At 41.0% G+C, this 27,089-nt stretch overlaps 2 protein-coding genes across 2 annotated transcripts in view; one reads left to right on the forward strand and one right to left on the reverse strand.

Moving 5' to 3' along the window:
• Positions 1 to 3,350: 3,350 nt before the first annotated feature.
• Positions 3,351 to 8,396, forward strand: rs1a (retinoschisin 1a). The gene is made up of 6 exons (XM_070910029.1): positions 3,351 to 3,405; positions 3,778 to 3,797; positions 4,147 to 4,273; positions 6,538 to 6,679; positions 7,579 to 7,774; positions 8,244 to 8,396. Exons 1-6 carry the CDS (start codon positions 3,351 to 3,353, stop codon positions 8,394 to 8,396), a joined length of 693 nt encoding a protein of 230 aa, XP_070766130.1.
• Positions 8,397 to 12,915: 4,519 nt separating this feature from the next.
• The window catches only part of cdkl5 (cyclin dependent kinase like 5), a 28,589-nt gene continuing 14,415 nt past the window's right edge, over positions 12,916 to 27,089 (reverse strand). Inside the window, exons 9-21 of the mRNA XM_070905858.1 lie at positions 26,395 to 26,481; positions 25,856 to 25,936; positions 25,493 to 25,668; positions 24,153 to 24,994; positions 23,324 to 23,664; positions 22,123 to 22,224; positions 21,678 to 21,783; positions 20,654 to 20,783; positions 19,688 to 19,793; positions 15,592 to 15,714; positions 14,242 to 14,357; positions 14,097 to 14,139; positions 12,916 to 13,320 (exon numbers count right to left, since the gene is read on the reverse strand). Of these exons, the coding sequence (XP_070761959.1) occupies positions 12,916 to 13,320; positions 14,097 to 14,139; positions 14,242 to 14,357; positions 15,592 to 15,714; positions 19,688 to 19,793; positions 20,654 to 20,783; positions 21,678 to 21,783; positions 22,123 to 22,224; positions 23,324 to 23,664; positions 24,153 to 24,994; positions 25,493 to 25,668; positions 25,856 to 25,936; positions 26,395 to 26,481 (2,658 nt within the window). The remainder of the gene's footprint in view (positions 13,321 to 14,096; positions 14,140 to 14,241; positions 14,358 to 15,591; positions 15,715 to 19,687; positions 19,794 to 20,653; positions 20,784 to 21,677; positions 21,784 to 22,122; positions 22,225 to 23,323; positions 23,665 to 24,152; positions 24,995 to 25,492; positions 25,669 to 25,855; positions 25,937 to 26,394; positions 26,482 to 27,089) is intronic.

The following is a 27,089-nucleotide window of genomic DNA, read 5'->3' on the forward strand; positions in this document are numbered from 1 at the left end:
CATCACCAGGTGGATGCAAACCTCAGACACCACAACGCAGGAGGGAGGGCCCGCTGTTCCATCTTAAATAACTGAAACATTTTCCAGGTGATACTCACCATGGCTCCGTTCACTCCAAATCATCTTTGAGCCCCACGTTTCTTGTGAGATTTTGACTTTTTAGCCTCATGGAGGAGGATACCAGTTCACACTTGGAAGATGTTATGAATGGAACCAGCCACGAAAGTGGCTGTGGATTATTGTGGTCATCAGAGGATGAAGCCTAATGATCTCAATAACCTTTACTGTGGCACCACCCTCAGGCCTATTAAAACAAATTGTTTATTTTTAATCCAAAGTGTGTTTTCTGGTGTGTGAACAGCTGAAACAGGGTTATTTGGACCTTTAATCTTGTTTAACACCCAAATCCAAAGTCAACACACATAGGCCTGTGTGTGGGAAAAGTAATCAGGAGCCAATTATACTTTGTCATTTACAACAAAACTAATTGAGAGAGACGTATCAAACTAAAGGTTGAGAGATTTGATAGGAACCGAACAACAAGCGAGGACAGATGAGAGCAACTTAAGTTAAAATTTATTTATTTATTTTTTTAAAAAGAGGCAAGCAGTGAGGTTCATGTATGTTTCGAATGCAGAGCAGGCCTTACTGGATTTGAGCTGGAAGTGTCAAAAAGACTGAAAATAGCAGCAAGATAAGGGGTGTCCTACTGAATGTATGCATGTTAGCCTGTTGCTAAAATGACTTCACCCCATCAAGTGCACCAAATCTGAGAAATGCAACCAGAGAAATTATTCCAGCATGTTTCCAGGAATTTTCATCCATAACCGTCCCTAAATCCTTTTAAATCTTGACATTTCATATAATACAACTTCAATTTGTTGAACACTTAAGTTTGTCATTAATAATATTCCATAAAATCAACTAACTTACTTCTATGTGGCAAGTACTTAATGTCACTTTTCTTACATGAAAAACATGCATGTTACATAAAGACACAACAGATTCAAAGTTAGAATAAAGTCTTTAATGATAAAGTTAAGAATAAAATGATTGTACAGCTCAAGCCCAACTCTTCATGCAGCAGCTCTTGTACAAATCCTCTGTCGTACAAGTGTGACAGCAGCATTGATCTCCTGCAGAGTGATGACTTTGAGTCTGTTGGTTCTTGACAGACGAGACGCCTCCGAGCTCACCAGTCTGAGCAGGACTGGTTTGGGCAAACTGAGCCGACTTGCCTGGAAGTTGGGACTCCTCATCCCAGCCGGACCGACCTGCAGGAAGAGATGAAGAGTAACACTTTAGACAAGGAGTCTTATCATGGTCTTAATCCAAAGCCCTGTAACCTCCACAGTCCACTGGGAAAGACAGGCTTTTCTTGGACCTATGTAATATTAAAATCATCCCATGTCTTTTAAACACCACACGTCCACTCAAGTTACTGCTTCTGCTGTTGTTCTGACCTCTTTGTGAGCCCTGTAGATGAGAGCGGAGTGAGCTCGAATCCTCCTCTTTGTTTGGGGAGGAATCCTGCGTGTTGTTCGGACAGGAGCCTTCATGTCACCGTCCAGTTTCGTCAAAAACAAACTCACAAAAAGAAACCAACTGATGAAATGTATAGCAGCTTTTTAAGGAGCCCACCAGGAGTGAGAGCAGGACAGAAAATTATGTTCTAATGAACACAAATTGAAAACAGCTTTGCTTAATTAGGCTTAATTACTTTCACCCACCAAGCTTTGAAACCCGCAGTGTGAGTTCAGACGTCTTTAGCCTGAATAGAGAGAGTACAGTAGAGAGAAAAGTCATCATCAAATATAGACAGGAACATGAATGTACATTAATTTGTTTTGTATGTTTATATGAGATTGTCCCCTGCTGTGGTTCTATATTAACTTGTTATATTATCTCTTTTCTATCTTTTTCATTAAGTCATCTACTTAGAATATATAAGATATCAGTATCTCAATATCAGTAATTGTTCTATGTACAAGTGAAGAGGGAACATTAATGCATCTTTTGTGGTTTTTTGGCATCTGGTCATTTTCACTATATTAATGTTAGAGATTAAAGGATCATTATACGCTTGTTTATAACTTTTGAAGGCCATGCCTGATCTTATTCTTGAGATAATAGAAGATGTTGAATTCTAATCGTGACTTCATCTTGCAAAGAAATGTATTTTCTGGAGTGAAAAACGTTCTCTATTTAGGCTTTTCTTTCATCACTTATCACAATTCTTATCACTAGAGAAATGAACTCATAAAGATGCAAAATTAGGGATTTATTTTTGAACCTCATTTTACAGTATAAATTAGAAAACTTCAGCTGTGAGAATTTGTAGATCCACTTGAGTGTAGAGGAGGTGTTGAAATGCAAACAGATTTTATTATAGGGAACGCTTTTTGTGTTTGTTTTAATGGCGTCTAAAGCTTCATGTGACAATCCAATTAAATTCTTTGGCACATCAACAACACTGGATTACTGAGCCTGATACAGATATTTAAGAGTGTAAAAACAACAAGAATATCAGCTGATATTTTTTTTTATTTTATATAAACACATAGCATAAACCAACATTTAAGAATCCTTTAAATTTGGCTCTGAAAGATTAGTGACCAAGATGTTTCTGAGTGGGACTTTTACAGTTTAAAAATAAACGTGTTAGTGTTTCTAAATGACCTCAAACGTACTGTATCTTTGGCAGAAATGACTTGTCACTTATCGACCGACATATACTGTTATATTTGTGAAAAGCCAATATCAGCGATTTAGAGTTTCAGCTCTACTAGTTTTGTTGCTGGACTATTGAGGAACCTTGTGGGAATGAAATGTTGGCTACATGTATGTAAATATATTTATTGTTCTTTCTTTTATTATATATTAAAATTGACATGATAATGCAAATGTAAAATGCAGCAAACATATAAGGAGAGCCATAAATTCACCTAAAAGTAGACCTTCTGGTCAATCATATGGATCACAAGGCCCAGCATAAGCCATCACCACCCTCCAGTCCATTCTCTCTCACTCTCTTGCACACACACACACACACAACACAACACACACACACACACACACAACCCAAATCTGTCACATGACCAATTGACCACACTGGCTTTTGATTTTTCTGCAGGATTTTTGACTTGACCCCTGTGACTCTGCAGTGATTTCCAGAATGTGTGGTGCTGGTGCTGGTGGTCGCTGATGGTGGTGCGTGAACAGCTGTAGGAGGGGCTTTGTCAGATAAGGACGGCATTAGGTAAGGCCATTAGCGTCCTGTGGATTATTGTAATCCAGCCTCTCTATCACTGCTGGTTCGGTTGCTCAGTCTACAGTCGGTCGGTTGGAAGATGGCTCTCAACGTGCAGCGTTTCCTGCTGGCCCTGCTTCTTCTGGGAGCTAACGGTACGATTTCACTCTTTACATTCTGGTCCTTGTGAACCCATCTATGTGATCAGACATCTTTGAAGGAGTTAAGTCACCTCAAACTGGATGGCATGTTGAAGAAAACCTCTGAAACCCTGCTGTGAAAGGACAAACTGATTACGAGAGGAGAATTTGACAAATATAGCAGATTTCCTCAGTAATCCTTGAGATTATCATACTTGATTCTCTTCTGTTGTTGTTGTTGTAATGTGGTTTAATTGACAGATTGATGCACAGATTTTGTTTGCTACAATGGGTGACTACTGTGTCCTAACAGTCTTTTTTTTTCTCCTCTGTGCTTCGTCGACTGGCTGGCATTTGTTTTGTCTTTCTGTCCATCTGCCTGAACAGTGTTCATCAGCGCTCAAGAGGTACGAAGAAGCCTCGGCAAAATGTCAGAGATGATTTCACTCTTAATGCGTTAAAATGTTTTTTCAACACTTCTAGATCAGCCACAACAGAGACATTTCAACTTGGAGTTTAGCTACCTCTCTCCAGTTGACATTGGTCAATGTCAAATGATTTCCATTAAAAAAACATTGAAAATCTGCTGTGATGAGATACTAGAAGGTTCAGTCTCTTTGCTGCATCATTGTCTTTTCAGTCATGCGTGAAATTATGTTTTTTGCATTTTATTTTGAAAACCATCTGTATTTTCAAGTAACGGTATTTATATTTAGATTGCATCTATTAAATGTTGTTTCTGTGTGTTTATATGAGGTGGGAGTGTCTGAAGCGTGGACCAGCAGGTCTTGCAAATGTGATTGTGAAGGAGGAGAATCCCCAACTGAGTTTTCCTCCATCGGGACTGGCTCTTCCATGGTGCGAGGAGTGGACTGCATGCCAGGTAAGACCCATCAAATACACAATAACTGTTAGTTTGTTTGTGCCAATACACTTTAAATACACCCATTCATTAGTGCAAAATACAATACAAAATAATTACATTTCACATCACACGTGCACTTTACCACACACTGAGCATCTCTAATGAGGCCACTCTTTGACATACTAATGAAGTGGCTTTTATTGATTAGATGATCAAATTCAATCATTAAACTAATGATAGTATTTGTAACGAGGAGTAAATTGTGATGGCAGAGTGAGATTCAGATAATGACCATGCAAAGCTGTGAGCTGACTGAGAGAGTGGAATTTGCAGAATATTTTCTCAATTGATGGATTAATCGTTTTGTGTATGAAATCCAAAGAAAGTCAATTTAGTATAATATAAGTAAAACTGCAAATCTTCACAGGCTGAAATCACCAATTTGTAGTTATTTTGCTTGAAAATTTATTCAAATCAAAACAAAATTCCTGTCGATTGAAGAATCGATTATTTGAGAAATCATTTAAGCTCTACAATGCAGATGGATGGAGAGTGTGTGTGTGTGATAGAGACAGAGAGAAGGAGAATCTCTATACATATATGTACATGCATGAGTGCATTAGACTCCAGATTTGACGCAGTAGGGTGGACATGCTCCATTGGACATCCTCAGAGGAGATGATGCAGATGGAGCCATGAAAAGAAGCAGAAATACCTCCGCCAAGGCTGCACAATCCTCTGAATTTAGTATTTGCTTAACAGAAAATCTCAATCTGGATCTTAATTTGCACCAAAATACATAATGTAGACAGATACAGGCAATCATGGGATACATTCATTCAAGTAAGTGCAGCAGGTCATGTTCAAAAACACTCAAACAAGCTGTATCTCACGTTATCCCTGGACCTGCACATGGATCCAGATACCAACCAAACATTACTCACTTGGTTGAAAATGAAAGTTCATTCTTGATCTTGAAAACTGCAACTGACAAAATAATCTTCACAACGTCCAATCACATTCACCAGCAGATGGAAATCTCCCTTTTTCTGATCACTTTAAGGACTGGTGTTTGACTTTCCACCAAATCTCTAAAATCTGCAAACCTGTTTTTGAGATCTCCTGCAAAGAAATAAACAAAAAAGGACTGATGGCTGCTTCATTGGCCCCGAGATATAAAGATCAGACTTGATGTCAGGCTTGAAGAGAAGAAGAAGAAGAAACAATTGATGTACAGTGAAAGGGTTTTCCTCAGTGAATCAGTGTGTGTCAACTGAGCCACAAATCACATGGCAACCGGTGACGGAGAGGAGAAAGGAGTTCAGCAGATAATCATTATCTCAGAACATGATGCTCAGATTACGGGGCTTGTAATAGACCGTGCCAATGGCACAACTACAGAAACCAGTAATTACCACGACATGGACCTGGTGATGTTAAATGATGAGTGAGGAAGACTTTCCTGCTCGGCCTCAGACTTTATTCCACCTGAATTCCTCACGTCTCACCTCTTGTTTTTTCCCCCATTAATTCAGCCATCTGAATATGTTTCACTTATCTCCTGACTCACACAGGCGCTGCTGCTGCTGTATGCGTTGTAATACTGGGATTAGACAGGATGTGACCCTGTGCCAGATAGGCTTAAGCCAGTAGTAAACAAAAGCGCAGCAGGTTTCTGCTCCACGCATCCACAGCTGATGTGTTTTTTTTCTGAAGCTTTAGGGGGAAAAAACCTCACTCATGTGCAGCACTCTCATCTGTCCCATTCATATAGTTATAATGTAAATTTACTAAGTCAACGAAGGACTTGCTCTCATGTGTTTTTAGTGGGAGTGAGAGGGCAGATTGACAGATCAAAACATGGAAGCAACACAGAGCTAAAGCTGTGGAGAGTAGAACATGGCCATCTGTCCGCCTACCGCCCTAATGGACATCACTGATCTCTCACTGTGGAGAATTAAACTGCAGGCTTTTAGGATGGGATATGGGTCACACTGGGTCTGCTGACGGCGGGGGCTTTGGGAGCGGGAGGGTGTGAGGATGGGAGTCGGCAGGGGTGAGGATGGAGAGATGGAGAACTAAGCACCTACTGTGGAAAGGCTTAGTGATGATCATTTGCTGGTCACATTTCACTGTTTTAATGCTTTGCTGTTGGCAGACGTGTTTGTGTTCTCCTCTGCTGAAGGGGTGACCTTGAGATCCATGGATCCAGGAGGTCTCCAAGTGAAAAACAGATTCAAATAAAGACCCTTGTTATAACTATGTCTCTGTCCCTCCTGCAGAGTGTCCGTACCACAAGCCTCTGGGCTTCGAGGCCGGATCGGTGAGTCTAGACCAGATCACCTGCTCCAACCAGGAGCAGTACACCGGCTGGTTCTCCTCATGGCTCCCGAGCAGGGCCCGGCTCAACAGTCAGGGCTTCGGGTAGGTACAGACCAACATGTAGACTCGTAAACAAAACATAAGCAGAGTTACATAGCTGCATGTATTTTTAATCTCTGGCAATGATTTCTGAGATTTGTCTATAATTTTAACTCGCAAGATGTTGCTTTTGCCAGAGACGGCTGACGGTAGACCCTAATAAACAAATGTCTAGGTACTTGCCATCTGTGAGAAACAGTATGAAAAAAAAATGTAACCCATCTCTCATTACATAAGGGGCATTTGGTAAGGTTGACATGCCAATACGCTCTTGTTTAAAAACATAAAAATATAAATAAGACAGGCAATGCAAGAATATGCTAAAGGAAGCATACAGACTCTGAGGAGCTGTTATGCTCAGTAACGAAGGCCACATGTGTTGTAACACTTGTGTTACTGTAAGTTACTCTTTTAGCGAAGAAATTGCATAAAGAGAAACGTCTACCCTGTATATTTCTGTAAAAACAAGTAAAAAAAAAGAGACATAATTGTAAGAATTAACCCCTCCGCAGAAGATAAATAAAATGAGTAAATATAAGACATAAATAAACTATATAATGTCATATTTCCCCCCAAAGAATAATAAAATGAATGATGGCTGAGTTCCATTTAGCTGCTTCAGTTTCAGAGTCCTGGTATTGTGCATGCTGACTCACTGTAACACTGTCATGACCGGGACATTTGAATAGAACAGAGCCATCGCTAATGTTATTAGTAACACCTGTGCTTTACCTCCTATGTCAAGTCAAACTGTCTACTATGAACCTGCTCTAGTTATGTGTCTTTTCTCTTTTAATTGGCTCTGATTCATACATCTCTGCTATTTGCTCTAAGAAAACTGAACCCTGGACCATGTGTTGTAAACTGCTGCATTATATTCACTGTTTGTGTTTCTCCTCCAGGTGTGCCTGGCTGTCTAAGTTCCAGGACAACAGTCAGTGGCTGCAGATTGACCTGAGGGAGGTGATGGTGGTGTCGGGGATCCTCACTCAGGGCCGCTGTGACGCTGACGAGTGGATCACCAAGTACAGTGTTCAGTACCGCACGGACGAGAAACTCAACTGGATCTATTACAAAGACCAGACTGGAAACAACAGGGTCAGTTGAACCCAGTCAAAACAAAAAAACAACAATATAGAGTATATGTGACACCAACAAAACATGAAGCTTGAGGTAACATCTCAGACACCACTGGTCTTTATTTGACAAAATCTGAAAGGATGAAGTCTTAACGACGGTTCACATTTTTAACTTTTGTGATGAAATCTGATCTGAAATCTGATGAAGAGCTGTTATCATCTTCACGTCTTTTAATTTAGATTTTGAATATGTGTTACTGAAGAACGTCTTTTATTTTTGATGTTTCACCTACGAAGCTGTCTTGTACAGATGAACTAATTGATTGACAGAAAATTAGTCTTGATAATCACATAATCGTTTTAGTCATTTATCAAGCAAACATCTGATGGTTCCAATTGTTGGTTTTGGCCTGTTGTTCTGACAAAACAAACAATTTGAAGATGTCAGTTTGAGTCCAAACTAACTGACTTCCCTCCTCTCTCCTCAGGTGTTTTACGGAAACTCTGACCGCTCCTCGTCTGTGCAAAACCTCCTGCGGCCGCCCATCGTGGCGCGCTACATCCGCATCCTCCCCCTCGGGTGGCACACACGCATCGCTCTGCGCCTGGAGCTGCTGCTCTGCATGAACAAATGCATCTGAACCTTTCCTCCCTCTGTCCCCGAGGCCTTCTCCCAAAACGTCATCAATACCTAAAGCCCCATCGTCTGAGTGTGTGGTCCGTTATTATGTCCACAGGTTTGGCCCCCTCCAGCTACATGTATAAAACCACAAGTTGAGACAAAATATTAAAACCTTTTAAAAATGCACATAACAACAGTTTGACTTAATTTCATTAAAATATTTGTTTGATATGCTCAATAAGCTTTCATTCACTCCACTCTCCATTGTCTGTGTTGAACCAGTCTCACATTGGGGCTTTAATTTGGTGAGTTCTCAATAGATTGTTTCATTTGCAGTGAAATGGCATAAATTCAAAGCAATAATTAGGCATGGAGAGGGAGAGGCAGCGTTGCTATGGAGGTTGTATCCACCAGTCTTCCAAAACATATGTGTCCTTCTGTGAAATCCTGTCAGCTTCTCCTGATATTTAATGGTAAACAGGGAATTTACAGCTCTGCACCTCTCAGTCTTTTTATTTTCCTAAAAGGAGTTGGCTGGTCATGTTCTAAATCTTTCTTACTGTTAAAAAATCCCATGAAAAGACCAAAACCAACAAGTTAATTGATCCTGCCAACAAGTTTCAAGTATTAATATTCCCAAAAACTATTAAAAACACAGTAATGAGCCACACTGTTGCAGTGGGTGAGATGTTCCGTCATTACTAAGAACACAGGCACTGTAGTTTATTTTGAGTCTGTAACATAACGGTCCTGCTGCTCTAAACACTCAGTGTGTATCAAGTGTGTATTAATCCGCAACTGAAAATAGTCCCACCAAATGCACTATTTATCCCTGTTTGAGTAATGTTTTTTAAAAACTACAGTTCGAAGCTTTTTTAGGAAGTTACTTAGCCTTTTTTTTTAAATATAAAAGTATTTAATTGTGACCCTTTTTAAAAGTATGAACAAATGGTGACATTAGAGAAGCCAGAAAGTATTGAGAAAAGGACTACGTTGTTGATTTTGGGCTTTACATGGGATTTGTTGATGGTGAGATAAATGTGGAATAATTCCAGGCTTTTTCTTTAAATATGACTGTTATTTGTTTTCTGTTTCTTTTTCATCATTTTTATCTCAGGCACTTTTTAAAAAATATATATCATAAAGATCGAGGGATGGAAAATTCAGTCATATTCAGATGTGATTTTGTATTGTGGTTAACTCCTGATTTTTTTCTGTAACATTTCAATTCAATTTCCCATGGTGCTTTGGGGATACATTTCAGAGTTTTATTTACTCTGAGTGTGTTTTCTTTATTGAATCCTTAAACTATTTCCTTGATTAAATTAATACTTGTGTCATGTCTGTTCTCATGTCGTGTCCGTCTGTGCTACGAAACAAACATATGGGCCGTTTAAAAATGTACAGTTGGCTTTTATTATGAGACCCTATCATTTTTAAAGTAGAATGGTCAGTATAGATACACTCTATTATTTCTATTTACACCCTGTAAGAAGTGGGAAACAGCTTAATGAAAAAAAAGAACTGATGTTTTTAGGAAACACATTCATAGTTGTGAACAAAAATTCTTTTTCTCATCTCAGTTCTCAGTGTAAGTGACTTACTGGTGGTTGAAGCCTCCATTTCCATCTGAAGTGTTGAGTCAGTAAGCTAATATAAGGCTTCGGGTCACTGGCAAGGCAAGCTTTGTCATCACTCTGTCCCATTAATGATATACACAAACCCACGTCAGCAGTCATTTACAATCATTGGCAATCAGGATTTTCTATAATACACAACATGGGGCAGTTTTACCTGTCCTGGGTCATGTTCAAGGACAAATTGAAAATAAAAAATGTATTGCAGAGAGATGTCTTGATATTATATGTGGACACTTGCTTTAATCACAGTCTCCTACTGGAAATCCTTTTATGTGCTATATTTGGCTCCAATTTAACCAGCCACTGATTTGGTACAATCTGCATCAGTCTGAGTCTCTTACTGTATGTTATTGCTTTCAATCAGCCACGTAGTCAATTGGTTCATTTGCTTCTTCTTTCTTTTTTTTGCTAGTGTATTTTCATCCTAGATGAAAAACAAAACATGAAATTCTCCAAAACTTAATTCTCTCTTTAGTCCACAGATGTCTTTAATTTTGAACAGATGCATCCATCATCCTTTCCTTCGTTTCGCCCTCCTGTGATTTAAAAAGCTTTTCTTCTTCCTTTTAAGCTTTAAAACCACAGAGGAAGAGGAAAGAACAAAGGATAAAGGTTAGTCTGGAAGGAAAACTATGTTGTGTATTTGCCTAGGCCACAAATAGTATTTTGTTCTATACTCTACTACTTTTTTTTTTTTATCATCCACAGGTCAGTAGACAACAAGTAAATGCTTTCATGAATAACCTATTTAGGTAAAATCATCCCTGATCATGACTATTAATATTATAAATAAAAGTTGTAATGCGAATACAGTAGGAAAACCAAATTCTGATTTACAAAAGGCTTTTACAAAAACTTTGACAACACAAGCTTTTAAAATGCACACAGAAAAATGTAAACACACACATTAAAGGATAAGTCTGTTATTCCATATCTTTCTTATCAATAAATCCCATGAAATAAACAAAAACATAAATGTGTTAACGGGCCCAAAACAGCCCTATGTTAAAACAATGCAAGGGGCTATGTTGGCGGGGGTGTGTTGTTTCAGGCACTGGTGAGGCGTGAAATACGATCCAGGAAGTCCAGTTGGAGAAAGAGATGAATGTGTCTGAAGGCTTATTAGATGCCACAACACTGCACAGCGGTTTATAATACTCTGAGACAGGATTTTACAACCCTGGAAAGTTATCACGAGGCAATTATTTTATCTATCATCACGACAATAGTGAGATAAACAGAACAAACACAGTGTTCACGTTACAAGCAACAAGTAATCTACCAACAATGTGCGCTAGTATGTACGTAAATCTTTAAAAACTAGTCACAAATGTATAGTTTTATTTTCTTTTATTCCTAAATCATGCTGAAGACTAAAATCTTTTTTTCAATTAGGGGTCACAATCGTATACTTTTATATTTAAAAAAGGTTAAGTAATTTCCTAAAACATTAATCACTAATGTGTATTTAATAGTTTCTGCATAACAACTACGGCACAGAGCAACAAGCTATATCAGGTTTCAGATACACAGACAACACTTGTTAGTAGCTTCAATTCATTGTTGGTTTTTGCTTTTTCATGGGATTTATTGACATTAAGAAAATATAAAACACAACCAGACTTGATCTTTAACATCTTAAAGGTTGTAGGTGAGGTATGCCTTTTTGCAGAATGCTCTCCTACTATCTTGAACGCTTAGATGTTGTATTTGAGTTTGTCAGACCTCACTTCAAGAGGCTAATGTTTCACCACCAATGGGCACCAAAGTCTTGATGCATGTTACTTGCTGTTAAGGCTGTAGACAAAACCAACATGGCAGCACGGAGCTGGAAAGCTGAAAATGGGGCTTATTTTAAAATGGTGACACCAAGAGTGGGACATAAAGTGAACTGACAATTACCATATGTGAAGCGCAGAGCCTAACAGTCTCACTCTGGCTGTTCTGCTACCAAACCCTGTTGACAAAAGCCCGACTTGTCACAAAACTTCAAAACTAATGTCACGAGGGTGATGGGCAGATTTGTACCAGATGTTATGTCTGAGATATTTTTTTCCCACTTTGGGCAACAAGTATTTATCAATATTTCTTTACATATTGATGAAACAAACAGAAAAAAGGGTAAAAATAACACAATATAACGTGAAAATCTGTTAATAACATCAAATTGAACAAAAAAAGGACATTCACCATTATTAAATATTCCTTGTGACATATTGTATTATCAACACATAAATATCTATGCATTTCTTTGTGTCGAAACTAAAGCTCTCGCAATTACACATTTAATTCTATATTACCTTATAATATTCCCATATAGCCTACATACTGTGTCATTTATAGCTTATATCCTTGAATTTAAAACAAATAAATATTCAATAAATAATGTTGATATAAATCTTTTTTTTTTCTGTTCTTATCAAATATCAGAGCTTGAAAAACATTTGAGTTTATTTGGCCACCTGTGTGACAGTGGCTGTCTGATGTGTTGCTGTAGTGTCCTGTAAGCAGAAGATGGCAGCAAAGAGGCCACATGGGCAGTGTCTCCTTGACAGGAAAGATCAGCTTATTCTGATGTTCTAACCTTGTTAATTAGAGAGAGAATAACGTACAACTGATACAGTACTGGCAACCCGACAGGGAGTGGGCCCTTTCATGTCTTTGACTCCCTAAACAACACTGCCTCTGGTGTTTGTGTTTGGCCTGTCAACTTCTAGTCTTTGTAGATTTCAGAGACATGAGCATCAACAAATAACTATGTTTCTGAATGAGGACTTGATCCAGTGAAATAGGCTTTCATGTAAACTTTCACTACAGTACCATGATGTCTGCGTCTGGCAGATGCTTCCAGGATGGAGACACATTGGAGGTGGTGTGGTTCGGGGGACTGGGGGGGGTTTACAGCGCGGTCTCCTTCAGGTCGTTGAGGTTTGGCATCCTGGTGCGGGAGGCTCGGGTAAAAGTGGGTCCGTTCTGCCCTGGTTTGATGCCCAGCTGTTCGGGGGTGAACTGAGCACCCTCCGCCCGCTGTAAAGCAGACACGTGCCAGCTGGACTCAATCTGTCCGGGGAGGGGGTAGCTGGCCTTGCGGCTCTTAGCCTGGGCGGAGCTGCTCACCCCGGGGTGCCCCCTGCTGTCGACGTGCCCTCGACCCTCAGAATAGCCCGCTTTGGAGGAGGACTGAGGGGGGTTGGGGAGGGGGGCTTGGAAGCGCAGGTCTGGAGGAGGAGGAGGAGGCTGTCCTTGATTTGAGGAAGAAGGGGAGAGGTGAAGGAGCCTGCGGAGTGACTTGAGAGGTTGACTCTGTGAGGAGAGACAGAGACACAGTTGATAAATGATCTTAAAGGATGAGGCTTCTACATTTTTCTTATTGTCCTCAAGTCCCACGAAAAGACCAAACAATCTCAGTACTCGGACTCTCCTGCCCTGTCCGTGTTCATTCCTACTGAAGGTGTAATTCTTAAAAGTAAATGTAGGAATATTGTATACTGTATGTTCTGTCTAATCACCATGAAATCAGCAGGATGGAATCCAGCCTGTAAACTGTATACCGCAGCCTTTGTCATGTAAGCCATTTTTACCTTTTCCGTGCAATAAATATAAGTTGTGCACACAACTACCTGCCTGTAAATAATATATCTCTGACATGTTATGTGGAAAGTGGATGATGTTCACAGAGGCTGGAATGGAACTTTTATATCATAGTATGCATATTACAGTCTAATACTTTATTGCATTTATAGTTTCATTGAAATAACTAAATGAGATCAGACTCAACACCTTGTTTGCCACACTTCCTGGTGACAACCCCTGCATTTCTGAATACAAAACCTCACATTTCAGGGGATATCATATGCACAGAATCTGCGGAACCACTTTGTGCGGCCTCACCTACAAATACCTATTGTGTGACTTAAACAACATGATTCACATATAATTTACGTATTCATGACTGATACTACGGGGCTGTTTTGGTTAAAATACAAAATGGCATTATGATATGGTCATTTTGGTGATTTAGTCTGTGCTCTGGGCCATGACCTTCAAACAAATACAAACTATCTCCTGTATGTACATACCTGAGAGTGTGAGTCTACTGGTTTGTCTGGTGGCCAGTCATTGACTCTCTCTCTCTCCCTCCCTCTTTCCCTCTCTCTCTCCCTTTCTCTCTCTCTTTCTCTCTCCCGTTCTCTCTCTCTCTCTCTGTCCCGGTCCCGGCTCTGTTCTCGCTCCCGGTCTCTGTCTCGGGATCGCTCCCGGTTTTTCCGCCGGCTGCCGTGGTGAGAGGACGACTTGGAGCTCCTCTGCAGGGACAGGTGTTCTTGTCCGTTACCAGGAACCTAACATTTCGTAAACAAAACACGGGGACATTATTATTAGTTATCCAAATTATTTACGTACTCTACGGCGAGGTTACCACCACACTCATTTTCATCACAGGACACATCTCACTGAAATCACATCTCAAATCCCGGTGAGGTTCTTCATGCACTCTGGCAGCACCAGACAAAACACAAGGAGGTGGTGATGGTGATGACTTTATACAGAAAAAAATGCACAAGGTTTTCAAACGTTTTGTGTCTGAGTGTGTTTTCACAAACTTTAATATACAGTAGGGATGCAACTAATAATTATTTTCATTATCAATTAATCTGTTGATTATTGTTTGATTAATGGATTAATCGTTGTCTGTAAAACATCAGAAAATAGTGAAAATAATAATAATAATTTTCTTCAAATTGCTTGTCTTGTCTAATTGACTATCCAAAAACAAGGAGATTAAATCTAAATTGATAAAAAACAAAGACAAGCAGCAAATTCTCATTTGAGAATATTATATTATATTATATTATATACATACTAGAAAATATTTATTTTTTATCTTGCTGTAAGCAGATTTTGTTACCTCTGGACAGAGCCAGGCTAGCTATTTGCCCCCCATTTCCAGTATTTTTTCTAAGCTAAGCTAACTGGCTGCTGTCTGTAGTCTCGTATTTAACAGACATATATGAGAGTGGTATCTACCTTCTCATCTAACTCGTGACAAGAAAAATATTTCCCAAAATGTTGAACTATTCCTTTAATCAATTCAGTCTATTATTTCAAAACTATCCAGAGTCATAAATGTTTAGTTGACAGTATGAGTTTGGATACATGTCTGGGTTCATGTGCTTATAAATGTGTAATGTGAATATGTTCATGACCCTCATATGATAACATCATGTTTTATATGAAAAGGATGAGTCTCGACGTGCATAAGTGTCTGCCTCACAAACAGCACACACTGCGGCATGAAATCAATGTCTTACAATGCAATGTGAATGCAAGGTGACTGCACTTGACATACATTATAGCGAGACAAAATGGATGCACAAGCACCGTGCAGTATTAGACTCGAAACATATTTGAAATCCCTTCAATTTGGAATATATCTCTGTCAATGAATTATAAAACGCTTGAGAGGATTTCAAACCAGGTCATTCTGGTGAGTGCAGAGTGAGTTAACATGCAGCCGTAGTGTTGAGGTTAGATTACTGGTGAGGCAGGGTAGGGCGCGGGAGGCTGGTGTTGTACCATGGGCGAGGCGACTACAGGTAGGACTTTCACAGCTGAGTTGTGCTTTAAGCTATTCTTAGAGCTAAAGAGGGGGAAAAGGCTTTTCTTGATGCTGGGGTTCCTCCCGTCCTCCATGTCCGTCTGTGGAGCAGAAGACGCACAGCCACAACTCTCAACACAAATCTCTGACAGCAAACTACTGCAGCACCTGAGCCTCAACCATCTAAAGAAATACCACTTAACAGTAGATAGAAAATATGAATATTTGATTGTTAAGACAAACAAGGAGGAACACAGGGAGGGTGGAAATTCAGACCGGCATTGAAGGATAATTCTGCTTTATCACAACTTTGGCCATCATTTCTATCTGTTATAATAACATTGTACTGTCTAAAGTAATTGACATGGCGACATCACTACAATGAAGTACGACGGGGCAAGAATGAGTAGTAAGATGATCAGACAGGTTGTAAACAAGACAATATTTTAGTCAGGTTATTTAAAAAACGTTATTTGGAGGTATAACCAAGCGTGCTTAGGCTACGTGAAATAGATCAAACACCCTTGCATTGTCAGCACTAGACAATCTAATCCATATTTGAAAGTCTGACTAGATTAAATCTAAATATAGGATTATTTCACTTTGTTTTTGCTGTGCTGCCTTTCTCTGATGTCGGCTAACAGAAGCATTCAGTATATGTTATGGCTTATGTTACTTAATTCCCCTAGACGTAACAAATCATTTCTACAGTACTACGTATGCCATGACACAGCCGGTAATGAATGCTTAAATACAGCTGGAGTCATCGAGGCAAAACAGTCTTTTGGTTTTCATTCTTTAATTGTCATTCTTTGGTGGTCTTTGGCTTCTCCTGACAAACCCGGACATTGTTTTTCATTTCATTTGAGACCTTTCAACAGAAAGTGTTTAGACAAAGTCATTTCATTTGAGACTACAACTTCTCACATCAATACATATGGCTTTGTACCTGACTTCAGCATTTCTGAGCCCCTACAAATGGACCAGCGATCTGATTTCCAGCTTTCTAGGCAAGACAGAAAATGAGGCCCTTGTCAAACAGGTCAAGGAGCTGAAAACTCAGCTCGAAAGAGCAGAGGGTTACTGAACTCTCCACCAACCTGGAGTCAGAGACCAAATATAACAAGTCTCTCTGGGACTAGGTTGTTTTTTTAACCAATGCGCTCCACCAAGAGACAAAATGGAGACAGCACCAGACCAATCTGTGCCACAAAGAGAGAGCCTGTGGTCGGGAGCAGTATTCTCTGAGGATCCAGTTTGGCAAACAACTGGAGGAAATGAAAAAACAGTTGGCTAAGCAGGAAACAAAGATCAAGGAGCTCACTGATACAAACAATGACCTAAACCGGGCATACTATGATATCTATCATGCATACAACAAGAACCAGCAAAGGTGTGACATGGAGCTCAAGGCAGCAAACCAGATGTATGTTACCCTCCAGCTGAAACTCGAGACGCAGATGATGCATCATGCTAAAAAGGTGTCAGAGTACGAGAAGCTGGTTGTGTGTATGAAGTCTGAGAATACCGCCTTGCATCAGAAAATGGAACAGGACACCAAACTCTTGCAACAAGAGGCCACTGAGAGGGAGAAGTCACTGTGCATGGAGTTGGAAGATCTGAAAATCCAACTCCATGAACTGACTCAAAAAACACTGAGCTTATTCCTGAACTCAAGGCTGAGGAAGAAGTCTGTCAAGTCCTCCCCAAAGAAATTGTCCAACTCAAGGAAGAGCTTAAGGACCAGGTGTGTCAGCAAGAGGAGGAGTCCCCTGCTTTTTTACAGGAACCAGAACTTGTGGAAGAGGAGTCAGTCTGTTATTTACAAGACACAGAACTTGTGGCAGAAGAGTCCTTCTGTGTTTTACAGGGCCCAGAACTTGTTGAAGAGGCGTCCGTCTGTGCTTTACAGGTTCCAGAACTTGTGGAAGAGGAGTCCGTCTGTGTTTTACAGGGCCCAGAACTTGTTGAAGAGGCGTCCGTCTGTGCTTTACAGGTTCCAGAACTTGTGGAAGAGGAGTCCGTCTGTGTTTTACAGGGCCCAGAACTTGCCAAAGAAGCATCCGTCTGTGTTTTACAGGACCCAGAACTTGTCGAGGAGGAGTCCGTCTGTGTTTTACAGGGCCCAGAACTTGGGGAAGAGGAGTCTGTCTGTGTTTTACAGGGCCCAGAACTTGTCGAAGAGGCGTCCGTCTGTGTTTTACAGGACCAAAACTTGTCGAAGAGGTGTCCGTCTCTGTTTTACAGGGCTCAGAACTTGTCGAAGAGGAGTCCGTCTGTGTTTTACAGGGCCCAGAACTTGTCAAAGAGGCGTCCATCTTTGTTTTACAGGGCCCAGAACTTGTCAAAGAGACGTCCGTCTGTGTTTTACATGACGCAGAACTTGTCAAAGAGGAGTCAGTCTGTATTTTACAGGGCCCAGAACTTGTCGAAGAGGCATCCATCTTTGTTTTACAGGGCCCAGAACTTGTGGAAGAGGATTCTGTCTGTGTTTTACAGGACCCAGAACTTGTGGAAGAGGAGTCCGTCTGTGCTTTACAGGGCCCAGAACTTGTCAAAGAAGCATCCGTCTGTGTTTTACAGGGCCCAGAACTTGTCGAGGAGGCATCCATCTTTGTTTTACAGGGCCCAGAACTTGTCAAAGAGGAGTCCGTCTGTGTTTTACAGGTTCCAGAACTTGTGGAAGAGGAGTCCGTCTGTGTTTTACAGGGCCCAGAACTTGCCAAAGAAGCATCCGTCTGTGTTTTACAGGACCCAGAACTTGTCGAGGAGGAGTCCGTCTGTGTTTTACAGGGCCCAGAACTTGGGGAAGAGGAGTCTGTCTGTGTTTTACAGGGCCCAGAACTTGTCGAAGAGGCGTCCGTCTGTGTTTTACAGGACCAAAACTTGTCGAAGAGGTGTCCGTCTCTGTTTTACAGGGCTCAGAACTTGTCGAAGAGGAGTCCGTCTGTGTTTTACAGGGCCCAGAACTTGTCAAAGAGGCGTCCATCTTTGTTTTACAGGGCCCAGAACTTGTCAAAGAGACGTCCGTCTGTGTTTTACATGACGCAGAACTTGTCAAAGAGGAGTCAGTCTGTATTTTACAGGGCCCAGAACTTGTCGAAGAGGCATCCATCTTTGTTTTACAGGGCCCAGAACTTGTGGAAGAGGATTCTGTCTGTGTTTTACAGGACCCAGAACTTGTGGAAGAGGAGTCCGTCTGTGCTTTACAGGGCCCAGAACTTGTCAAAGAAGCATCCGTCTGTGTTTTACAGGGCCCAGAACTTGTCGAGGAGGCATCCATCTTTGTTTTACAGGGCCCAGAACTTGTCAAAGAGGAGTCCGTCTGTGTTTTACAGGGCCCAGAACTTGTCAAAGAGGCGTCCATCTTTGTTTTACAGGGCCTAGAACTTGTCAAAGAGACGTCCGTTTGTGTTTTACATGATGCAGAACTTGTCAAAGAGGAGTCCGTCTGTGTTTTACAGGGCCCGGAAATTGTCAAAGGCGTCCGTCTGTGAGGAGAAGGCTATAGAGAAAAAGAAAGAAGAAAGAAGCCTTTCTGGAAAAGAATCCGCCACTTCCTTGGTTTGAGGAAAAAAAGGGGGGTGTCCAAAAGTGACACCTGAGTGGGTTTTTCCATTGTCCACAGAGCCTGTTACAGCTGGCCTGAACGTCTGAATGCTCGAGCTTCTTGGCATGTCGCACTTCATTGTCTCCAGATTTTAGCAATCAGCTTGGTGAGTCTAATGTTATTATAATTAATAGGAATGATGGCAGAAACTATGAAAATAAGACCCATGTTGTAATGAACCAGAATTACCCTTTAACACTCTTGGTGGTAAATATCAGTGTTAATTCACACAGTAAGTTCACAGAGTTAGTTTTCACAGTGTTAAGCACATGTAAAACACTGATGCCAAGAGATACTGATGCTACAGATAATCATTTTCAAATGTACTGATTTGAAAAGCCTACTGATTAGCATTTACTACACACTAAAATAAACTTCATAAATAAGGGAAACAACACCGAACCAAAGGAAATATTTTTATGTGTGCTGGATGAAATGACAGGTGATGGCTTCAATGATCTTACTATTTGTGTCTTCTTCTTTTTCTTTTTAATGGCTCTGAAGAAGCCTTGCTTTTCCTTCTCTTTGGTGGGCTCTGGAGGATTCATGACCATTGCCTCTGCGGTGGTCCTATGTGGCAAATGTGGAAAATTGTTCATATGACTCATGTTTGTGATTACAAGCTCAGGATTACATCGTGCCTTTTTCTCAGGTGTGTCTCATATGCTCGGGGACAAACTAAATAGATAATGTAGTGAATAACACATTTACAGTGTGAAAAGACACTGGTCCTAAAGTAGCGCAATGGAGGACTGTGTTTGAATAATTCTCAATTTTAAGATTTCAACTTTAAGTCAGCTAATAACTACTCAGATTATTCTCTTCAAAACATAAAATAAAAAAACATAAAATTGTTCACTTAATATTAGATGTGCACTCTTGTGGTTTATCATGACAATACGGTAAATACAGACAATAAATATTGCCGCTTTTTCAACTGTCAACACAGTCAACACAAGGAAGAAAGTATTTGTTTCAATCAAATGACAATGCCACATACCTGACAATGTGTTTTCATTCATTTCATTTCAGTCATTTAGAGACTGTGATACTTCATGTTTTTACAGCAGCACCACAAAGTAAACTTAAAGTAAAGGACCTTAATTATTGTTGTGACTGAAATCATGTGAGTTTTAAAAACACTACAGTTTGATCTAGTGGCTGAATTTCCTTATATAACACAGAAAATATTGTAAATGTTTTTCATCATTCAATGTCTACTCCTGAACTTATTGTAGAAGTGCAGTTGCTAAGAGTACAGAAATGTATCTGTGCCGGGAAGACCTGTCAAGTTTTACAAATATAAACGTGGACTTCAGATTAAGTCAAGCATGTTTCCTTGACACAACCTTGAATGTATGTTGACTGTAGCACCGCCTGATGTTACAGTCATGAAAAATGCCATGCCAGTTCAAAATATAAATTCTCACCAGTCAAAAGCCGTCTGGCGTTTGGAGTGGTTGGCCATGGCAACAGGGTCTCCAGGTACAACAGGTACGACTGGCCCTCGACCCTGCCCGTCATGGAAAGAGGAGGAGTTATCTGGTCTCGGGGATGGGACTGAGGAGAAACAATGAGGAGAGAAAATTATTAAATGTATATCAATGCCGATTTCACTGAGGAGTGTTTGTTGATACGAGGACAATGATATTATTAATCTGTGAGGTTTAATGTATTCTGGCGTGTAGTCTATTCTCGATGTGTTTTTGGTGCACTCATTTAGGGATATTAATTTATCATGAAATGTAGGGCTATTTATTCTTATACTTATACTTCTTATATCTTACACTTAAACTGTACTGCATTTTTAAACGGCTTCTATTTATTTGTTTTTATACTATTATAGCTTATTTTTCCACACTAGTTGTGTGGTTTTAGGAATGGCAGTATTGGTCAGTTGGCTGGTGCACCACTTTGGTCGAGAGTGAAATATCTTGACAGACTAACAGGAAATGTTGTGCAGGCATTCATGGTCCCCAGAGGGTGAATCCTACTGACTTTTCTGTTTTTCTCTTTTCATCAGCTGACTTTTACTCAGGTGCTACCAGCAGCAGTTAGATGGATTGTCAATAATTTAGGTACAGACAGTCCCGGCTTTTCCTCTAGTGCCATCATGAATTTGTCCAATACTTTCGTTTTTGACCAAAACTAAGATGGTGAACATGGTAAACATTAAACTTGCTAAACATCAACATGTTAGCATTATTGTGAGCATGTTAGCATTCTAACATTAGCTTTAAGCTCTGCTGTGCCGCAGTACTCTCAACCTTGTATATTCTATTTATTCTGCTTCTATTTAATTTTATTCTTTTAAAATTCTATTTATATGTGTATCTTTATGTTGCTGTGTATTTCTTTTATATCTTGTCTAATTGCCTCATTCTGTGTAAAGCAGTTTGCTTCTCCTTGTAGTTGAAAGGTGCTACACAAATAACACACACTCCTGTTCCTTACCTCTGTAGAAGCTGCCTACTCTCCGAGGCATGGACTCAGTGAAGATCATCCGGTTCTCCTTGGAGGAACCTCCATCCTCACCATGAGGGTCGTGATACATACCGACCTAAGAAACACACACATAATGTGGACGCACAAACGCACAAATACACACATGGACACAGGACCATACAAAGTTCCTTAGAATCTTCAGCTTTGTGATTGATAATCTCTATTTAATCTTCATTGCTTATCATTAGCTATCACACTCTTTGCCGCCTCACATCACAAGACATTCGGGACAATTATAGAGCTTTTCAGTGAGGTTACATTTATACCAGCGACAACGTGCAGTGAAGCTGTTGAACTGGGTTAGAAACAGAAAAAGCTATGGAAACCAGCGGTCAGAAGAGCTATTGTGTGTGTTTGATGAACTGGTTGGAGGTAGGGAGGTAGGGGGTCGGACCTCGTTTTTAGAGCGCTGTGTATGAAAAGCAGCAGTGTTGTCCCTCGCAGAGTCTTTGATGGGGGCACAAGGGTGGCTCATGTCTTTAGGGGACTGCTCACTCTGTTGAGGAGACGGACAGGCGCAGGTCAAAGCAGACTGGAGAAGCAGCATGAAGCAGAGGCAATGATAATGTGAGACAGTGACAGTACCTGCACACACACACACACACACACACACACACACACACACGCGCACACACATTTTCAACACGTGTTTTAAAGAAAAGATTCACCCTGAGACACTCTTACACTGTTTAATATCCTGAATGTGTGGGCTTGAATGCATGTCAGGAAATGTGGTATTTTATTTCTGTGTATGAACCCGTTTTTCATTAACCTGCCTCACCGTCTCCTGCTTCAGTAATTTCCTAGATTTAATGGCGCTTAGATGTGGGTTTTAATTGCAGGTGGAGAGCTTATACTTCCTAAATACTCTCCATCTTGTGGCTGCATTGCATTATGGTCTCTTGAGGTGGAGAAATTAAGTTAAAATGTCAGGTGCTAGTAAAAAATAAGTAATAACTGGCGCCACTGGCTACACTGTCATCTGCATATTTATTGCCTCTTGCCTCGTCTTGTTCTTAGGTCCATTACTTATGACTGGCATTTTATTAATTGAGTTTTATTTATATAGTTTGACTTTTTAATTTTGAGGCTATGCTGGCTCCTGAGCTACACTAATGTCCCCCTGTGTTAGTGTTGATATTGTTGTGGCAGTTTGTCTTTCATATGTCACGTGTCGTTTCTCTGTGTTATTTTACTGTACACGGGCAACTAAATACTAATTTGAAGATAAGAAAGCTAATAATTACTTATACCATATTACTTGAACAAGGTAAACTTAGCAACAACATTTTAAATCAGCTGCAAGTGCCCAGCATAACCTCACCAGCACGAGAAGTGTTTGACTAACCAGCAATCGAAATATGTATATAAATAATTTTTTGTTTTGTTTTGTTCTATAGAATCATTTGACAGAAAAAGAGTTACCTACCAACTGAGTTATAACCATCTGTTTTCTTTATTTCATCTCCTATACCTCCATGTCGAAATGGTATTTATACGATATAATGGAGCCTTTGCACAGTGTTAGTGTTAGTATTGTAGGGTGAATGTTTCCTTTAACTACCACCACACTCACAGGACTGTCTGCCACTAACCCTCGTCATGTCATCAGTGCAGTCCTCTCTAGAAGAGCTCACTGAGTGTCCAGTGAGGGTGGTCCGGTGCTGCAGTTGAGGGGAGAGGAGCTGCAGGCTACTGGCACGTGTCGGTATCGCCTGCCCCGGCGCAGGCAGGCCCGCCATCCCGCCCTCCACCCCGTGCGGTCGGTGGCGCTCCCTCCTCACGTACATGGAGTGGCGCTGAGGCCGTTGCTGAGAGGAGAAGGGAGAGGTGTAGCCCAGGCCGTAATGATAAGACTCATGTGGGGAAGGCAGAGTGTGGGTGGAGGGCATCCCTGCTCCTCCTGGGTCTAAGAGCTCTGGAGCACCGGCCTCCTCTGGAGACGAAGACAGGAGAGAAGCCAGAAGACCAAAGTCTGAATTAGAATTAGAGCTTCAAGTAATGATTATTTTCATTGGCGATTATTCTGTTATTACCGTGTGAAAAATGCACACGACCAGTGTGGAGAGTCCACAGTGACATCTTCAAATGTCTTACTTTGTTCAACCAAAAGTACCAAAATCAAAAGTGCTTAATTTACAGAGACATAAAAGTGAAAAAAAGATGGAACTGGACATTTTTCACTGTTATTTTTTAATTTATAGTTGTATCCTGAAGATGTTTGATACTTTTCAATGAACAGAGGACTCTGTTTTGGGATGGGATGGTCCATAGACTTATCTTGAAAAAATAGTGTTTGATGCACTGGATGTAAATACTTCAAAAGACAAAGAAAAAAAGCCTGAAGCCAGAGGGAATTTTCCATTCTTAATCCGGTGGACAATGAAGTTGACTCTTGAATACAAATTTGACTCTTCAACCTACCTGGTGCTAAAGATTTATGTCTGGATTTGTGTCTGGATGAGGAGTCCAGTGTGCTGCTCTCCATGCGGACATTGCCGCTGCTACGAGAGGCGGGGCTGTGCCCGGATCGATCACTGTGTCGAGCAGAGGGGCTGCCAGGCGGCCCCGGAGGACCTGAAGGGGCGTTGAGGTCTAAACAGCTGGCAGGGAAGAAGCGGGCACCAGGTCCCACCCCTGCTGTTGCGTTGGCGTTTTGGTCATCTGGGTGGAGTCGGCCATCGCTGAGGTTCCCAACAGATTTGGCATCACTCAGCGCGCTGTGGCTCTTGGACAGGCTGAGATAAGAGGCTGAACTCTTAGAGGAGGAGGACATGGATCCGTGGGCAGAGTCGGCCATACTGTGGGCATGTCGGCCATGTTGTTTCTCCGCTCCAGACTGCAGTGTGTTGGTCTTGCCTTCCAGAAAGGTGTGGCGGCCGACCTGCTGCTGCTGCTGCTGCTGCTGCTGCTGCTGCTGAGAGCGAGAGGAGTTGGGTTTGCTGTGGCCATACTTCGCCCCGTGGTCCGCCAGCTTTGGGGAGGCTCCCAAGCTGAAGTCAAACTCTGTCTTGCCTTTGGCTTCTTTGGGACTGAGGAGGTGTGGCAGGTTGTTGTTCGCCAGGTCTTTGTTGGATGAGGCAGAACGATTGAGGGTCTGGGACATGTACTGGCTCTTTGGGTGGAGCGTAGGACTTAAACTGGTTGGGGGTGGTTTGTTACCATTAAGGAAACTCTTGTTGCTGAGGTGATGGAGGTCGCCGTGGCGAGGGAGGCTGGAACATTCTTTGCTGTTGGAGCGACGGCTCGTGCTCTTAGTGTGACTCCTGGAGGGGCAGATAAGGGAGTGTCAATATTATATGACGCTTTGTCTTAAAGCCCTAATCCTTTTGGATGGAAACTCTCTCGACTCTCTCTGTTCCACTCTCTTGGTTGGAAGTTGGAGGAAATCTATCCTTGGATGGGAAATCCTCTCTAAGGAAACAATGCTTGTGTCACAAAGCAATGATGGCAGCCATTATAGCAAATTGCTTAGACTTTTTTAATGAAGTGCCACCTAAAAGTTATGTTGTTTTGTACAAAAAATATAGAAATAAATTATTACATTGAAATATAATCATTAGTACTATAATAATGACAAACTGTATTTATACCACACTTTTCAAAACAAAGAACAAAATAATACAAAAGTAAAATACCCAACAACAATATAAGATAAAAAGATAAGTGATTCATCCACATCAGCCAGCCCTTGTCCCCCTGGTTACTAAGTGGGATTCAAAATGGTGATTTTAAGATGACTGCAGGAGTGGGTGGGGTCTAACCTTGTAGGAACTGTGTTCTCTCCATGATGGTGTGTTTTCCTCTTGGAGGAGCGCGGTGGGTTGGGAGACGCAGGAGGAGGCCTCTCTCGCTCTGCCTGCCTCAGAGGCTGGAAGGCCGGATGGTTCAAACTCTGCTCTGTCAGATAACGCTCAGTCGGGTTTAGCAGCAACAGGTTCTGATGGGAAAAGACGTGGAGCACAACGACGTATCTTAGCGGCTTGTTCTCTCTTTTCTTGATACAAATATGAGTTATTGACTAACAAGAACATAAGTGGATAGATTAAGCATGGATAACACATCATGTCCATGTAAATTACATAATATAGATTTTGAGTACTTAAGAGTGTTTCTTGGTCTTTTACCTTCATCAGATCCAACATCAAACCACTCAAGATGCCTTGGTATCTTCTCTCCAAAGTCTGAGGATGACTAACTGAGGGAAACTGGCACACACACACACACTGGATCAAATTCTTATCCAAACTTTTTTGTGCATTGAAAATTACTATTTACGATTTCCAACATACAGTAGCTCTCAGTTCAATTCACACAGAAATATATCACTGGATCACACTAAACAAACTACCAAACACACACACACACACACACACACACACACACACACACACACACACACACACACACAGTCTTGTTCGGCCTTCTGGGACTTTTTCTCTTGCTGCTAAACTCAACACCAACCACCTATCTCATGAGTCATAGCAATCCACTCAGTCATGGTGCTGGGAACGCTGCCACAAGAGAGATAGCGAGAGAGAGAGGAGGAGACAGAGCTGGAGAGTGAAGGAAAGGAGGTGAAAACAGAGAGGAGGAGGAGGAGGAGGAGGAGGACAAAGAAGCAAAGAAGGAGAACGCTAGTGACTGGAGGAGAAACGTTTCCTACCCTGATTCCATGAAAGCGAGGGTTGTTGTAGAAGAGTTTCATCTGTTCTGCAGGAAGAGGCCCCAAAACCTTCTGAATGGTGAAGAGCTGGAGATGAAATGAAGCAGCATCATTGTTAATAGTGTGACAGTGGACTTAACAGCCCTCGTCGGGGTATATCCGTTTTGTTTTTAACACCATGTGTAAAACTCTCCTTTTCCAACATTTGAGAGCATTTTAAAAGAAGCTGTAAAAATTTACAAGAATAGCATCAAAGTTCATACTTAACCTTGGAGACAGCAGTTGACAAAATAATCTCACCTCAAGGCCCATTTTTTCTTTTGTCAACAGCTGTTACCAAAGGTCAAGAATGAACTTTCAATCTCAACCTTTCAACTGTGGACAAGACGTCCTCAAAGTGCAAGGTGAATTTTATGCTTTAATTGCATTTAAAAGAGAACATTATCCTCTATGAGTTGTTTGTGAACATGTCTACCTTTTTTTGTTTAAACCTGCATTGATTGATTTTTTTGTCCACTTGGGGGCAGCAGAAACAAGCTGTAAACAAGACAATGACATATTATCACCTTTTAAATTTTTATGGCAAACATGTTACAGTGGCTTATTTACACATTTAGCAGTTACGGAGCAACAGTAGCATTATTTTGGAGTGTCTGTGTCCACCGGATGAACGCATGTCCAATATTCACTCTCCT

The sequence above is a fragment of the Enoplosus armatus genome, chromosome 1 (assembly GCF_043641665.1).
Source record: "Enoplosus armatus isolate fEnoArm2 chromosome 1, fEnoArm2.hap1, whole genome shotgun sequence".
Taxonomy (NCBI): domain Eukaryota; kingdom Metazoa; phylum Chordata; class Actinopteri; order Centrarchiformes; family Enoplosidae; genus Enoplosus; species Enoplosus armatus.

What these genes read in the sequence shown, in the direction of transcription:
- rs1a (XM_070910029.1), top strand. Translation starts at nt 3,351, where the DNA reads ATGGCTCTCAACGTGCAGCGTTTCCTGCTGGCCCTGCTTCTTCTGGGA. An exon ending in GCTTCTTCTGGGAGCTAACG is followed by an intron (nt 3,406 to 3,777) that starts GTACGATTTCAC and finishes CTGCCTGAACAG; the next exon opens with TGTTCATCAGCGCTCAAGAG. An exon ending in AGGAGTGGACTGCATGCCAG is followed by an intron (nt 4,274 to 6,537) that starts GTAAGACCCATC and finishes TCCCTCCTGCAG; the next exon opens with AGTGTCCGTACCACAAGCCT.